General features: G+C 36.0%; 1 protein-coding gene across 1 annotated transcript in view; it reads left to right on the top strand.

Annotated features, from left to right (window-relative positions):
* The window catches only part of ubac1 (UBA domain containing 1), a 63,815-nt gene extending 49,451 nt beyond the window's left edge, over positions 1 to 14,364 (top strand). Inside the window, exons 9-10 of the mRNA XM_039763854.1 lie at positions 6,610 to 6,748; positions 13,863 to 14,364. Of these exons, the coding sequence (XP_039619788.1) occupies positions 6,610 to 6,748; positions 13,863 to 13,978 (255 nt within the window). The 3' untranslated portion in view covers positions 13,979 to 14,364. The remainder of the gene's footprint in view (positions 1 to 6,609; positions 6,749 to 13,862) is intronic.
* Positions 14,365 to 18,229: the final 3,865 nt, after the last annotated feature.

Raw genomic sequence — 18,229 nt, 5'->3', positions numbered from 1 at the left:
ATAAATATTTAACATCCATCCTTTTCAGAAATATTGTGCCAAGGTGTCCTGGGAATTTATTGAATGTTTTGGGCAATTCACAGCACAGTGTACCTGAATGTTGTTTTCTCCCCATAATGATATCTAGTACTGCCACCTGGTGGAATCCTCCAGATTTACATAAATTATGAACGCAAGTATAAAGCAGTAGCATCCACAAGCAGACATGTTGCGTCACGTGAAGTATTAAACCCTAAAAGTGCCTTTAATGTTTTTAATACTCTTCTTTTTCAAAAAACGTCCCTCTAGGATAATATGTAGTAAAGTCTGCCCAACCGATGTAGGACTGTGTGTGTCTAAGGATTGCGTACAGCAAAGTGATATTATGGCAGTCTCTTTGGCTATACTTTAAAAAATGTGGGCTCTAACTTTCAGATTCAAAGCTTATTCTGGTGGTTGAATGCTCCATCTCCATATATCTCCTGTAAATGTTTTAGTGTGTTAGCATCTGCTGATGTGTCGTAGTCATGACAGTAGGGCTGCAACGATTAGTCGCCGTAATCGACGAAGTCGACTACAAAAAATTGTCGACACGGATTTTTTATTGTCGAGGTGTCATAAATAGAACCTTCAATAGCGACTCCAGTCACAAAGAGCCACATTGCTTTTTGTAACTGCAATGCACTACATGAATGTCTGGGGGCAGTATTGTTTATTATTGATTGTCAAGACTGCACACAATCCTACCAACAAAGAAGAACATCTGGGGAGAAGAAGAATGTAGAAGAAAATAAACATGGTTGCAATGGCGAGTCAGATAGAGGAGGGAGAAGTAAAAATTGAGACAGAATCTTTCAAAAATGTGGGAGCACTTCACCGAAAAAGAAAAAAAAGTTGAAGGCAGATTATGCAAAGCGGAGCTTTCTTTTCACGGTAGCACCACCACAATGCAAGAGCATCTGAAACGCAAGCATCCTGGAGCTGTGATGCCGCCGCCTCTTGAGAATTTATGCTGGCGCTGTTAGTTAGTTAGGGTCAGATCAGGAGGGGAGGGAGTGCGTGAACGAGACTGAGAAAATAAAAGTGAAAAAAAGCTAACTTTTACAGGTAACAAATTTACACCCGATCTGTTCGTTTTCAAATAATATTACATTAATGCGGTGTTTTCTGATTGGTACTATTCAGGTCATACAATGATTTCTTCAAAATTTCACATATATTTGTCTCTTTCCTTTTTTTTTTCCCCGGTGCTGTGCGCTGACACCAGAAGGCGTGAGCTTATTCAGTGCTAGCAGGAGCACGGAGGTGGCCGGTTGCTTGTGCTATAATAAGCTTGACCTGGCGGCGATCAAAGCACATGTAATGTGCAAGGCATGTAGGGGTCCACTGAGAATAGAAGAGCGTTCATGGCTCATGTTGCAGACGAACATTCTTTCCTCTGCATGTCCTGGTGTCCTGTGCAGACTGGGTAAGATAGGGAGGAAAAAAAACGCGGTAACTGATTACAATCGCAAGAAGGTACGCGAATGAATATGAATAATGTTGCATCCGTGCCACAATGTTTTCCGAAATGTACTATAAGGTCATAAAATTAATAATCCCAAATATTATATATACCTATGTCTCTTTTTTTTGTCAGTGTGTGTGAAATCACGGACCATAAGGCACATACTAATTCAGTGTAAGCAGGAACACTCAATAAAATTGAATAAAAAAAAGTGAGAAAGACATGTGAATAAGGCAGATTCGCCATCGTTTGTGTGTCAGCTTTTATCCATCCAGATCAGAGAATTTCTAGTTCAACTGTCTCAAAACACCACTCACATCTACAGTTATTCCCAGTTTCAGATAAAAAGTAATGGCATCAAATCCCTGGGGGGAGGGGGTAGTATGTATCGTGATCGTGACTGAGAGAATAAAAGTGGAAAAAAAAAACTTTTACAAGTACTATACATTTACATTGGCTGTTACAGATGCAAATCAAATGTATATGTTTATTGTATAATATTAACAATAAGAGTAACTCACTACTCAAAACGGTAAATATACAAGGCAGTCAGGATCAAACCGGGGGACTCTTAATTATAAGTCAGCAATTCCTACCGCTGCACCACAGAAGCTATCGTATCGTTCTGGAACCTTTCGTGAAAGTGTTTATTTGATCTTTGCACTTCAGGCTTTACACATTATATAGTTTATGTCTAAATTTTGTCATTTATTACTAAAATATGAAAAAGTTTCAGTTTTACTGATGTATTTTTTGGTTAAGTTAAATGCACTTTTTTGTTTAAAGACCACGTGCAATTTAGTTTGTATTGTGTAATGCATTTCTTTTTTATTGTAATGGTCACACTAATATTAAAACATCTGATTATTTTCAAGTTTATATGTTTCACTGGTTGTTATTTTAATTTGATTATTATTAATTTTAATCGTATTAATGCAGAGACATCAGGGTTGACAGATGTGAGCGGATGAGGTAAGACATGCACTGGAGCCCAGAACAGGATGTGCAACCACAGGTCGCAGGCATCAAAATAGTCAGGCATTAAATAATCGGGACTATTCGAAAAATAAATCCAAAATAATCATTAGTTGCAGCCCTACATGACAGGCAGTCATGATTTCTATCAGTTACCCCAAGATATTCACTGCTTGGAAAGACACTATTAATTTTAATTAATTTAATAATCATATGTTACATTATTTATTTCAGCAGTACTTTTGCATACCCCTAAACTATGTAAATTCCCCAGTATGTCAGTACAGCATTGATAAAGATGACTCTGCAGGGGCTTCAAGTGCATTTTCCCCAATAGTCATGATTCAGGCCTTTAGCCATCACCAAATATTGCCAGTACTGATGCTCTGTGCAAGAGAGGACAGAGCCGATTATACTTCCTTAGAAGGCTGGCGTCCTTCAACATTTGCAATAAGATGCTGCAGATGTTCTATCAGACGGTTGTGGCGAGTGCCCTCTTCTACGCGGTGGTGTGCTGGGGAGGCAGCATAAAGAAGAGGGACACCTCATGCCTGGACAAACTGGCGAGGAAGGCAGGCTCTATTGTAGGCATGGAGCTGGACAGTTTGACATCCGTGGCAGAGCAACGGGCGCTGAGCAGGGCTCCTGTCAATCATGGAGAATCCAATGCATCCACTGAACAGTATCATCTCCAGACAGAGGAGCAGCTTCAATGACAGACTGAGATCGTTCCTCCCCCACACTATGCGACTCTTTAATTCCACCTAGTAAACATTAACATTATACAAAGTTATTGTCGGTTTTACCTGCATTTTTATCACTCTTTAATTTAATATTGTTTTTTTTCAGTATGCTCCTGCTGGAGTATGTGAATTTCCCCTTGGGATTAATAAAGTGTCTGTCTGTCTATCTGTCAGTGACAGCTGCAAGAATATTTTCTCCATCAGCTTTATGTTATTGAATTTTACAGTGCCATTTCTCTCTTTTAAGTACTTGACATTTTCAGTATAAGTGGATCTGTCACTACAACCAGGCACACAAAGTTTTATGTGAGAGAAAGCTTTCATTTTTCTCATCCTGTCACTAGAATAAAAGTTAAAAAGTGGAAACCGTTGTCTCCTAGTGCAATAATGTGATGACTTCAGAGTAGAACTGCACAACTTATGCAAATATATTTCTATACACTGAAGCATTCACATGGGTAAAGTGGATGGCTAATGAAATACTGTCTGCTTGAAACTGAGCTTTGGTCAAGTTTCAGTTAACCAGTATTCATTTGTTGCAATGTAGCAGTAATTGCCACATGGTAGAGGTCTGTGAAAATAATGAGCTGATTTAAGTTTTTATATTATTTGAATAACTGCGCTTGAAAAATGGAGAGATTATTGATTTTCTGGGTGCTTCTGTGCACTTGTTGAAATTAACGAGAACAGATACTTGAGCTTTCCTCAGATGTATATGGAATTAAAGGCAATGGTGAGCAATCTTTACAAGAACCAGACGGTTTTGTGTACACCTAGGCTCATCTGTGATAGTAGATACTTGAAACAAATTAGTTACTCATAATGTCAGCAGCATCCCACAATTGGTGCATCTTAAACCACCAGAGTACTTGGAACAAATCTCATGTAATCATAGGTGGTACATTTCAGCTTCATAGAGACAGCAACCGGAAGTTTTATCCTGGCTTGTATATATTTTCCATTTTATTCATTTGTTATTTTGGGATTATTGTTTTTCATGCCTTTAAGTAATTTCTGCTAGGTTTACTTATTATTTGTTATTCGTGTACTGTGGCCTTAAGTGTTCCACCATTCTGTATATTCTATGGACGGAACCACAAGACATGGGTCCACGATGACATGACATCTGAGGGTCTGCCCTCCGCCTTTATATTCTGGTGCACAAGACAGTTTCCTTCAGGATGTCATTGAGTGTTGCTTAGACTTCTTAAGTATTTGCTTTTTTTTTTGGTATTGGTTTTTGAGGGTTTTAGCTTCTGTTTTTGGACTCCAGTTTCTAGATTGTGTTTTAGGATGTGTTTGGATTCCTATTAGGAGCCAGTGTTGTAGCCCTGGATCAAGTTTTCACTAAAATGTGTTTGACTTTTAGAGATTATAGTCTGCACATCTCATCATGGGCTGCTAGAACTCAAGATAGGAGAGTGCATTGTGAATGAAACTGACAGTCAATTGCAGACATTAGACACATTTATACTATGACATGAACCCGATCAGATGATAGATAGTAGCAGCAGCATTTTGTGCAGTTTATGGTATATGTCACTTTACAAAACTGCTTTATTTGATTACTCGACATTAAGCCTGTTACAATAACGGGCGCTAGAACAGTATTGCATAAACATTATTAGGAACAGTCTATATTAAATGGCAAGGGATCTTGACCTCATTCTGTTTGTTGTCTTAATTTTTTTGTTAAAAATATTTTTGCAAGAAGCCTAAAGTAAAATAATATTAAAAATAAAATAGAAACGTATATGACAATACAGTAAGTATAATTAATATTGCCTTAGTGTAAAACTTTATAACAATCTGTAATACACAATATCTGAAGAAGATATTTAGGAAAACGTTTTTATTTTTTTACCTCAGGAAATGTTTCAATAAAATTTCATTATAGACATTTTTGTCAACACTCTTGTTCAGGACCATCTACAACGTTGACAACAACATCTGTAAAACTTCTAACTCTTGATAATGCAACATATAACTGATCCTGGCTGAATACTGGTTCTGGCAAGTAAATGGCAACTTTTTCTAAGGTTTGCCCTTGAGCTTTATTAATTGTTATGGCAAAGGCTAATGTAACTGGAAATTGTCACCTTCTTATGGTAAAGGGTAAATTAGTAGAGGATAGAGCCAAATCAATACGGGGAATATTCTGACGCTCATTTTCTTTTTTACAATCGATCTATTTGCTCGTTTTTTTCTTTGTCTTTCAGCGTTTCTTTTGTTGATGTTTACTTGCTGAGCTGACCGTTCTTCCAGGAGATGTTGCTTATATACAATTTGAGTGTCTGTGTCTTTTGTCCTACTTGACGTGTCCTTGTTTTTGGGTGGCATGTTGTTAGTAAACATGCACGGGGCAGTATGTGTGGCGTCTCCCAAGCAATGGATTTTATGTGCGCAGCCACGACTACCCAATCAGCACTCTCCCCAGCAATGCTGTCCTTTATTTGCTTATCATGCGCGGCTACGCCATTCACTGTGTGCCCAGCCTCCAGTGTGTGTGCGTCCACGGTCTCCCCAGCAATGCTGTCCTTTATTTGCTTATCATGCGCGACTACGCCATTCACTGTATGCTCAGCTTCCAGTGTGTGTGCGTCCACGATGCCGGTCGTGTGTGTCGCACCGAGCCTCCCGCATGTGCACTTCACCAAAAGACACACACACATGGACACCTGGACGCACACAGGGGTTTTATTAAAGAGGATACAGTATGCAACAGCTTTTTATACAATCAGTCTTTCATTTAGCTATTTCTAATTTGTCTATCCAGATTGGAGTTATGGGAAACCTGTCTTAACCACAAATTGGGCACAAGTATATTGTTGGGCATGCAATCACACACTCACTCTGTACTGTACATAAACTATCAAATGTGTGTGCAATCTTTTTGGCTATCAATGATATGAAGTGGAATTTCAGGATATCCTTTAAGGATACAAGATAGCAGTACATTTTAAAAATAAAGTCCTTTGTGCTAATCTTTGGAAGATTCTTTGATGTAGAAAAGTAGTCAGCACTGTTAGAGAGAGTAGTTTCAAGACTTATGTTCCAAAAACATATATGTAAGGTTGGAACTAAGTTTGTTAGTTTAAAATTTTTATTTGATGTGTTTTATACTATATAAATTTAAAAACTGCAATTATTGTACATTAATGTTTAAAGTAATTAAGCACTGAATGACTAAGCACAATGCCTTTTTCAATTTACAGATAATAACCTTGGAAAGTTTCTTACCAAATTTTCTCAACTTATGCATTTTATTTTGACCATGTATCTCTTATAAAAAGTTATTGAGATTTACAAAATGACTATGTATATTAGATTTAATGTATTGGTCTGTTGCTTTCAATTTCTGCCATATATTCCCTAAATAAGATGATATTTTTTGTTTTTGTTTAGTGCGATTGGTTACTTGGAGACAGGAAACCCTCTCCTGAAGATTTGGATACTGGAATTGATCCCAACAGTCCCCTCTTTCAGGCCATTTTAGAAAATCCAGTTGTACAGCTAGGCCTTACTAATCCTAAAATACTTTTAGGTAAGAACATTTTTAAATACTTATTTCTAAAAAAAAAAATCTTAAAATTAAAACAATGGGTATATTTAAAATTTAGGGTGTAGCCTTAATGTTTATTAATACTGTTATTAATAGGGTTACACCTTGCCTGATGAAGGGGCCTTAGCTGCCTTGAAATCTTGCATTTGTAATCTATTTAGTTAGTCAATAAAAGGTGTCATTTCACCCTACGTTCTCCTGTATTAATACTGTGTAAACTGATATCTTTATATACTTGACTTCCTAGACTTTTTTGTTATTGCTTTTGTTCCCTTTTTGTACAGATGCAGCGACGAAAAATGTACACAGTACGGCCTATGATCGCAGTATTTCACTGTGTTATGTGTTTAGCTAGCAAAAATAACCAAACTAGTGCTCATGATGCATCATTTATTTGTGACATGATCACTTCTTTTAATCTCTCACTGCATGTGTTTAAATCCACTTAATAGGGAATTTTACAACTACAAGATCATCTAATGTAGTTGTTTTGAAAAATGTTGAGTATTGAGTTTATACAGTTTATAAAAAGTTATGTTTTGTACATTCTGTGAACACTTTTTCTTGAAACCCCTTAATAGGAATTATAACATGGAATGACCAGTCTCATAAAATTAATATGTATAAGTATATAAATATTGTGTATGTGTATACAGCATTGCTACTAAAAGTATTACTGTAGTACAGGTTTTACAAACATCACTGTGAATCTGACTCATTCAATAGCTACTTCTCACAAAACGTTTTGCACTACAATGCTTAAATAGCATAATGGCTTAACTGATTACCTTGTACTCTGGAAGCTGGGGTTCGAGTCTAGCATGTATATGTTTTATTAAAAAATGGTCAACAAATAAGTAGAGGTGCATGATTTTAACAAAAATTGTAATTAACAATTATTGCCTTTGATATTATAATTGCAATTATTAATTTCAATTACAAGCATTACAATGAAATATGAATTTTATCGTACCAAATGCATATATGATATTCTGTATACATATTGTACAGTAGAACCCTCATTTTTGGTAGGAAACACTGAAAAAAATTTTAATGTGAAATTATTAAATGGTGGATTAGTTGAAAAATAAAAAAAAATAGTGTTAAAGGTTTTTTAAAGCCAATACCAATCACCGATTTTAATGTTTATCTTTTCTTTATCCCTTTAAAAATCTTTGTACAGACACATAGAAGCCTTATCAATCAATCAATCAACATTTATTTATATAGCACATATTCATACAAAAAATGTAGCTCAAAGTGCTTTACAAAATGAATAGAAAAATAGAAGACACAATAAAAAATAAACATAAGTCAACATTAATTAACATAGAATAAGTAAGGTCCGATGGCCAGGGTGGAGAGAAAAAACAAAAAAAAAACTCCAAAGGCTGGAGAAAAAAATAAAATCTGTAGGGGTTCCAGACCAAGAGACCGCCCAGTCCCCTCTGGGCAGTCTACCTAACATAAATCAAACAGTCCTCTTTGTATTTAGCGTTTTCATGGAAGGACCTGATGATGATGGTCACGTAGACTTCTGGCTTTCAGTCCATCAATGTTGGTGCATCATGATGCTTTGAGTAGGTGGTGGTGGCGCAGGCCGCCACCACAATGAAACCGGAAAAAGAAACAGAAGAGAGAGTAGGGGTCAGTACGGATTTTAGAGCCACCATGAATAGTTATTATGAAGAATTGAACATACAGAGTATCAGTATTAAGTTAAAGTGAAGTTATGAGAAGGCCATGTTAAAGTAATGTGTTTTCAGCAGTGTTTTAAAGTGCTCTACTGTATTTGCCTGGCAAATTCCTATTGGCAGGCTATTCCAGATTTTAGGTGCATAACAGCAGAAGGCCGCCCGCCTCACCACTTCTTTTAAGTTTAGCTTTTGGAATTATAAGAAGACACTCATTTGAAGATCTAAGGTTACAATGTCAAATATTAAAGTGTTTACTTTTGTATTTTTGTAATTAAACTCTAGACCATAGGTGTATACCATTCATTTTTTTATTAACAAAATGAATTCCTGTAGGCTTATTGTTCAGCGACCAAATAAATACTAAAATAAATAAAAGACAGACAGATAGATTTGCACACAACCACACAATCAATTAATTGATATTGGCAATTAAACACTGCATAAATTTAAATTTAAATATTTGGTATTTGGTACACTGCATTAATATACACGTTTTTAATAATTTTTAATCATTAATTGCACTACTTTTTTTTTGTTAAAATATGTATTTACTATAATTATTCAGGTGTTTTTTTTTTATTCTTCAGTGGAATTCTTGATGTGTAATTATAAATATGAATTACCATTTTAATAATGCAATACTTGGGTTTTTTTGTTTTTTTTTTTTTACCAAAACTTGTATGGTAAGCACAAAAAATAAATGCAGTACAGCTCTTTAAGAAAATCCAAAATATGTCAAATGTTCATCTGATATTTATCAAGAAGAAACACAGCTAGCAAGCTTATCAGTTTTACAACTCCTACAAGCTCCATGGCAGGAGACCACAATGGAAGAAAGGATGATGAATATACAAAGAACTCGCCTACACGATATGAAAAAGTATATTCTACTGTGCCATAGCACAGTGCCCATTGGCAAAGAACTCACCTACACTATATAACAAAAAGCATGTTATCTTGGTTTTTATCACCATGAGAAAATATGGGCTTTTATTTTCTTGCAGATGCCATGCTACTCAAAACTGTGCAACAAATGTCTGAACATGCTCATTTATCTATCTGTTCCTGCCTAGAATTTTTATATCTATATCTGTGGGGGCACATTCCGTTTTTCTTTAAATATCACGCAACTGGTAGGTATTACAATGATAAGCAATACCTGGCTTGAATTGGTAGAGCCTGAAAAATTCATAGATGCGATTGGAGGAAAAAAAAAGACTGTCAATGATAACCTGCCCATTTGAGAGAGGTGTTTACTCCTTTAGCAATGCAATACTTTCTGGGCTACACCAATTTGAGTATTACAAAAACAATAAGTATTCTTTTTATCATTATACAGTAGTTTGTTGTTTTTGTTAATTTTTTGTTGTCTCCTATAACACAGGTATACATTGTACAAATGTTTTGATTATGTCATGTGATTTTTATATATTTTTGAGTGCTGAATTCAAATATAAAAACTAAACACTTTTTTAGCTGCGAATTAGAGGTTTATTATTGTTTTTGCACTGTTTTCAATTAAATATCTGCATTTTATTTTAATGGCTGTTTGTTTGAATTTAATATTTTCTAATGTTAAAATCTGTTTAAAACTTTGAAAATCTTCTGAGAAAATTTAATACATTGAGCACTGTTGGCTCTTGGGAACCTGAAAGTGCTGTGTGGTCAGCAGTTAGGTATGCAGAATTTTCATGTTATCTCTGTGAGTGGGAGAGCAGAGCCACAAACGTACATTGGGTTCAGAAGAAATGGCCAACTAGAAAAAAAAAAAACTACAGCTTGGTACCAAAAACATCTTCAGACCCACCTCTACCATGGCTTCATATTAAGCTTTATATAATGAAGCAGTTTGTCAAAGTCCTATCAAAAGATGGAGCCTGTTTTATGTATAGGGTGGTCCAGATCTAAGTATACAATTTTCATTATGGTATAACTTAAGTTTATTACATAGGGAATTCACAAAAAATTATTTTTGTTGCCGATAGATGGCAGCGAAATCAGAGAATTAATTCAATGTACGTAAGTCCATTTTCGTTTATTACAAGATATTTCGAACAATTCTTTTGTCTTATATTGTTTTCCTGCATTGCATTATAAGTTGCATAAATTAAACCTGGACCACTCTGTATTTGAGCCAGAGGTGTCTGGGTTTGTCTGAGGCTGAACTGAAAGAGGGCATTTTTGCTGAACCTCATATGAGAAAGCTGTTTTTTGATACAGAATCTAATGGCATGATGAACAACCTTGAATGAGATACTTGGGTATCATTCAAAGACATCATTTCTGAGTTTTTAGGGAGCAAAGATCCAAATTATAAAGAAACTAGCACAGACAAATGCCAGTTTAGTTAAATGGTAAGTCCATCCTATTCTGCCCCATATATCCCTCTTTCTTTGTGCTTTCTGTTGCCTTTTTCATTGGACATTGCCACCCTTTTGTAGACGCCAGATGACATTACGTCCAGGCAGAGATGCCGGACTTTTTAAATTTTGTATCTACAGATTGTGAAAAAATTAATACTAAAGTTTAAGGAAATTGGGTTGCAACAGTCTCTAAGTTAACTTTTTTTGGATTTACATTTGGATTTTTTCCTTGATAATGTTGGAGCGGTGAAAGATTTTATTAGGATATCAAGGACGTTGAAAGAAGGTACTTGGGATGATGGGATGCCTGAAAAAGTGTGCAAACAATGGGCCACGAAACAAAACTTGAAACAAAAAAACTAAGCAATGACAAAAACTAGAGAAGTTTTATGTAATTCAATGAATGTGTATTGTTGCTTCCTTTCCATATATGATTTAAAATATTACAAAGCCAGAAGTTTTCATGTTAAATTGATTTACAACAGTATTGTATATATGAGGAAATTGTGCAATTTATTCAATTTTCATTAAATCTCTTTACAATTTTGTGTTTAAATGTGATATAAAATGTTCATATTATATTTTTATTATGTTTATGTATACAAGTTAAAACAACTATTCACATTTAAGTCAATTTTATGAGTTTAATTTTGCAGACCTCTGTAATTGTTTTTCCCTAAAATGTTTGAGGAGTTGGCACCCATGAGCAGTTCCCAGATGAGAGAGTTTCCATATGAAATTTATTCTTGACAAAAGACCACATGAAAGCCTGTCTTGAAATCAGACTGTCATGCAGTGTGATTAAATATTCTGTGTTCTCATGTAAAAAAAAAAAGCTGAATTCAAAATCACGGCGCTTGAGTAGAACTGTCATAGCTTGTCAGATGTCTTTAATATGAATTTGGTGGCATCATGTGGGATACTTTTTAATAGTGTGGTGTGTGAAATGATTCATGATAGAGGGAAATGAAAGAAACCAAATGCAGGCTAAGCTACTTAGCAAAGCTAACTAGTTCCTAAAAACAACTTCATAAAATCCGCGAAGTAGAAACCATATGTTTGTATGGTTATTTTTATATATTTTAAGTCCTTAGAAACTCTCCCACACTGTTTATAAATATTCTCCACACAGTTATACAGTAAACCCTTGTTTATAGCGGTTAATCCGCTCCAGACAGATAAATGAATTTCCACGAAGTAGGATTCTTTATTTATAAATCTAATATTTTCGCAGTTAGAGCATAGAAAACCTGTTTATGACCTTCTAAATATGTTTTTTAACATTATTAGAGCCCTCTAGACATGAAATAACACCATTTAGTCAAAAGTTTAAACTGTGCTCCATGACAAGACAGAGATGACAGTTCTTTCTCACAATTGTGCGCGTCAGGAGCAGAGAATGTCAGAGAGAGAGAGAAAAGTAAACAATCAAAAATCAATAGGGCTGTTGGGCTTTTAAGTGGAAGCACCCGCGATAAAACGGCCGCAATGAAGGGAGCAATGTGAAGTTAGTCTTTCAGCATTTTTTAGAGGAGCCTCCGTATCTTCTAAGCAAACAGCCCCTCTGCTCACACCCCTTCCGTCAGGAGCAGAGAATGTCAGAGAGAGTGAGAGAGGCAGAGAAAAGCAAACAATCAAAAATCAATACGGGCTGTTAGAGCTTTGAAGTGTGCGAAGCACCGCGCGGGAAGCATATCGTATATCATTGACGAGTTTAATTTAATATGTAATACATGCTCTGATTCGGTAGCTTCTCAGCCAACCTGCCAATAGCGTCCCTTGTATGAAATCAACTGGGCAAACAAACTGAGGAAGCATGTAACCTAAATTAAAAGACCCATTGTTCGCAGAAATCTGCAAACCAGCAAAAATCCGTGATATATATTTAGATATGCTTACATTTAAAATCTGCAATGGAGTGAAGCCGCGAAACTCGAAGTGCGATATAGCGAGAGATCACTGTAAACGGTATTCCCTGACCCTAAACACAAACCCAATTTTTGTTCAAATAGCCCAAGAATGCACAGAAATTAATAGAATTAATTTAATAATAACTTCAGTGATCAAAATAATCTTTAGTAAGACACTTTCCATTTATTAAATACTGTTTAAAAAACTCTTTATGTATGATTTACCTCTCCGAGGAAAGGCTATATGATCTTTCTTGGACTTTTCTGACTATTTCATGATATTTGTTAGAGTCCTAATTCTCCCAATAATGGAAGAAGACATGTGAGTAAGGCATGACAAGTTGACCGAACCATAGCTCATAAACTCAGCATCGGCTATCAGAATGACTGAGTGATTGTAATTGTATGTCGCCAGTATCCAGCCCCAGTCTGTTCTGTAAGCTTCAGCCAGGTGTGCTTGGAAAATTGTCCCAGGGTCTGCCATCCTAACAGTGAAAATTCAGCTGTGTAAGGTGGGAAAAAATATAGTAAATTCCCTTCTTCATATACCCAAATATTTCCAAAGTGGCCATTTGTAATTTGGTGGAACCCAGTAAAAGAAAAAGAAAAATAGCACTAAATGGGCAAAGATTCAGCATCTGTTGAATTACACTGGAAGGACTTGGAGATTGCAAATCGCCCATTGGGTGTGAATCATTTCCAAATCCAGAGTGCTACGTCTCATTTGACAGGGCTTGAGCAAACATCTAAGAAAGAGGGAACAAAAGTTTTGAAATCTAGATGTGCAAATGTCATTCACCCTTAACCAAAAAAACACAAAGCTGCAATGACTGCTTTACATAGACAATGCTTAAACTAAGCTGTAAGGCGGGTTGATATTTAAGTTATCAGGATGTTTTAGTTTCTTTTTTTCAATACTGCATGTGTTTCTAAATCAAAGAAGGTTTTGCTGCTTTAAATGTTTTATTTTACAGAAACAAACTAACAAAGTTTGGAAAGTTAGTAATGTAATGTAAATTCTTAACAATATTGACAGTTGTTCAAATGTTGGTTTTAGACTTTCTAAATACATTACCTTTTCTAATTCCATGTTATGTATTGTTTATGTATTTTGTTTTCTTTGTAGCATTTGAAGACATGCTGGAGAATCCATTAAACAGCACGCAGTGGATGAATGATCCTGAGACGGGGCCTGTAATGTTGCAGATATCTAGGATCTTCCAGACTCTTAATCGCACATAGTCTACCCCCAGATTGTCCATATATTTAATGCTTTATCTCGTCAGATTATTCCTAAAGTAAATAGGCTCAGTCAAGCAGGAGGTCTCTGTTTAGCTCAATCTGAGCTGCAGATTTCCACTCAAAGGGAAGTTTAATGTGACTTGAGCCTATTTCTGCCTTCCGGATGTAGCGCTAATGGAGGCGTGGAAATTAAGTGTTGGTTAAATATAACAGAAAATTTTTGGTTGTGCAAATGCTGCAGAAGATATATTTATTTATAATACAGAAGAACACTTGTATAAAACATGAAAACATGTTTTGTTACATTTTTAAAAGGTAATGTTCATTTAAATCTTTTTAATTTAAAATCTGTTTAATTCAATAAATCATTATGCGTTTACACTTCAGAGAAAAACTTTTGTGTTAATTTGTCTGATGAATGATAAATACATTTTCAGTATATACTGCAGAAGATGGAAAGAAAAATCAGCAAAGACTTACCTTTCTGCCTCTTGTAGCGTATTCCCCAGGTGTTTGGTAGGGATGCTCTGGTCAAGTTTCCTAAGGCCAATAGCGATCAATGATTTCATGTTACTTGATTGGCTAATTCTGCTAACCAATTCCAGTTTCTTTATTCCTTTAAAAAACTTGTTACACTAATTTCATGCATAACCAGACAAATAGAACTTTTATGTTCTATATTAAAGTATATTTTAATAATTAAATTATAGACCACAGATGTGAATTCAACATTTTATATTAACAAAATGAAATTCTGTTGGCTTATTGTTCAATGATCATAAAATGCTAAAATAAATAAAATTTCCTCAAAATACATACTTTAATAAAATCCAGTCATATGAAAACGTTTGGGAGCCCCTCTTAATTCTTTGGCGTTTTGTTTACCATTGGCTGAGCTTTCAAAGTAGCAACTTCCTTTTAATATATGACATACAGTACCTTATGGAAACAGTAGTATTTCAGCAGTGAAATTAAGTTTACTGGATTAACAGAAAATATGCAATTTGCATCATCACAAAATTAGACAGGTGTATAAATTTGAGCACCCCAACAGAGATATTACATCAATACTTAGTCGAGTCTCCTTTTACAAATATAACAGCCTCTAAATGCCTCCTATAGCCTTTGATGAGTGTCTGGATTGTGGATGGAGGTATTTTTGACCATTCTTCCGTACAAAATCTCTCCAGTTCAGTTAAATTTGATGGATGCTGAGCATGGACAGCCTGCTTCAGATCATCCCATAGATTTTTGATGATATTCAAGTCAGGGGACTGTGACGACCATCCAGAACATTGTACTTCTCCCTCTGCATTTCGAACTGTGTTTTGGGTCATTGTCTTGTTGGAATATCCAACCCTGCGTAACTTCAACTTTGTGACTGATGCTTGAACATTATCCTGAAGAATTTGTTGATATTGGGTTGAATTCATCCAACCCTTGACTTTAACAAGGGCTCCCAGTCCCTGAACTAGTCAAGCAGCCCCACAGCATGATGGAACCTCCACTAAATTTGACAGTAGGTAGCAGGTGTTTTTCTTGCAAAGTGCTTTTTGTTATGACCAAATAACTCCATTTTTGTCTCATCAGTCCAAAGCTCTTTGTTCCAAAATAAATCTGGCTTGTCTAAATGAGCATTTGCATACAACAAGGGACTCTGTATGTGGTGTGAGTGCAGAAAGGGCTTCTTTCTCATCACTCTGCCATACAGATGTTCTTTGTGCAAATTGTGCTGAATTGTAGAACGATGTACAGATACACCATCTGCAGCAAGATGTTCTTGCAGGTCTTTGGAGGTGATCTGTGAGTTGTCTGTAACCATTCTCACAATCCTGTACATATGCCGCTCCTGTATTTTTCTTGGCTTGCCAGACCTGCTGGGTTTAACAGCAACTGTGCCTGTGGCCTTCCATTTCCTGATTACATTCCTTACAGTTGAAACTGACAGTTTAAACCTCTGAGATAGCTTTTTGTAGCCTTCCCCTAAACCATGATACTGAACAATCTTTGTTTTCAGATCTTTTGAGAGGTGCTTTGAGGATCCCATGCTGTCACTCTTCACAGGAGAGTCAAAGGGAAGCACAACTTCCAATTGACCACCTTAAATACCTTTTCTCATGATTGGACACACCTGTCTATGAAGATCAAGGCTTAACGAGCTAATCCAACCAATTTGGTGTTGCAAGTAATCAGTATTGAGCAGTTACATGCATTCAAATCAGCAAAGTTACAAAGGTACCCAAATTTTTGCACAACCAATTTTTCACATTTGATTTCATTTCATACAACTAAATACTGCTTCACTAAAAATCTTTGTTCGGAAAACACCCCAGTACTCTGGTGTTCCTAGGAAATGAAAGACATACCACTGTTATCTTTTTTTTTGTTGAAAGTAGAGTAAATAATTATACAGGCTTTCATATGACTGTATGTGCAAAACATTTATCCATAACGCATATGACATAAAAGAAAATGAAATGCTTCTCATAATTATAAGTTCTCATATTGTTTTCATTTTTTCTGTAACAAGGCTTAATTTAAAATAGTTTTCATCATTTCTCTGACAATATATACACTCACCTAAAGGATTATTAGGAACACCATACTAATACGGTGTTTGACCCCCTTTCGCCTTCAGAACTGCCTTAATTCTAAGTGGCATTGATTCAACAAGGTGCTGAAAGCATTCTTTAGAAATGTTGGCCCATATTGATAGGATAGCATCTTGCAGTTGATGGAGATTTGTGTGATGCACATCCAGGGCATGAAGCTCCCGTTCCACCACATCCCAAAGATGCTCTATTGGGTTGAGATCTGGTGACTGTGGGGGCCATTTTAGTACAGTGAACTCATTGTCATGTTCAAGAAACCAATTTGAAATGATTCGAGCTTTGTGACATGGTGCATTATCCTGCTGGAAGTAGCCATCAGAGGATGGGTACATGGTGGTCATGAAGGGATGGACATGGTCAGAAACAGTGGTCAGGTAGCCCGTGGCATTTAAACGATGCCCAATTGGCACTAAGGGGCCTAAAGTGTGCCAACAAAACATCCCCCGCACCATTACACCACCACCACCAGCCTGCACAGTCGTAACAAGGCATGATGGATCCATGTTCTCATTCTGTTTACGCCAAATTCTGACTCTACCATTTGAATGTCTCAACAGAAATCGAGACTCCTCAGACCAGGCAACATTTTTCCAGTCTTCGACTGTCCAATTTTGGTGAGCTCGTGCAAATTGTTGCCTCTTTTTCCTATTTGTAGTGGAGATGAGTGGTACCCGGTGGGGTCTTCTGCTGTTGTAGCCCATCCGCCTCAAGGTTGTGCGTGTTGTGGCTTCACAAATGCTTTGCTGCATACCTCGGTTGTAACGAGTGGTTATTTCAGTCAAAGTTGCTCTTCTATCAGCTTGAATCAGTCGGCCCATTCTCATCTCACCTCTAGCATCAACAAGGCATTTTCGCCCACAGGACTGCCGCATACTGGATGTTTTTCCCTTTTCATACCATTCTTTGTAAACCCTAGAAATGGTTGTGCGTGAAAATCCCAGTAACTGAGCAGATTGTGAAATACTCAGACCGGCCCGTCTGGCACCAACAACCATGCCACGCTCAAAATTGCTTAAATCACCTTTCTTTCCCATTCTGACATTCAGTTTGGAGTTCAGGAGATTGTCTTGACCAGGACCACACCCCTAAATGCATTGAAGCAACTGCCATGTGATTGGTTGATTAGATAATTGCATTAATGAGAAATTGAACAGGTGTTCTTAATAATCCTTTAGGTGAGTGTGTATATATATATATATATTCTGACACAATCAATTAATCGATATTGTCAAATAAACACTAATTAAATGTAAATATAAATCCACTTATATGTTTTAATCATTTTAAATTATTAATTGTACTACAGCTTTTTGCTCTTAAAATACACATTTACCATATGTATACAAGAGTTTTACTTTTTTTTTTTCCTTTAGTGTATGAACTAGAAATTTGTAATTGTTGAGGTGTAATTATAAAATACGAATTACCATTTTAATTATGCAATACTTATTTCATAACAATATGCTGTATGACACACAGCAACAAATAATAAATGCAGTACAAATCTTTATAAAAGCATATTCTTTACTAATCAATTTCAATTCACCTTTATCTTTTCATTTTCCAATTAAAAGTGTAAGCTGCTGCACTCAAAACAAGTTTGCTGTCCATTTTAATTTAAAGGGCAAAATAAAGGTCT

This window comes from Polypterus senegalus, chromosome 9, assembly GCF_016835505.1.
Source record: "Polypterus senegalus isolate Bchr_013 chromosome 9, ASM1683550v1, whole genome shotgun sequence".
In the NCBI taxonomy this organism is placed as follows: Eukaryota; Metazoa; Chordata; class Cladistia; order Polypteriformes; family Polypteridae; genus Polypterus; species Polypterus senegalus.
Note: the sequence above shows the minus strand (reverse complement) of the source record. Positions and strands in the feature narration are given on the sequence as shown.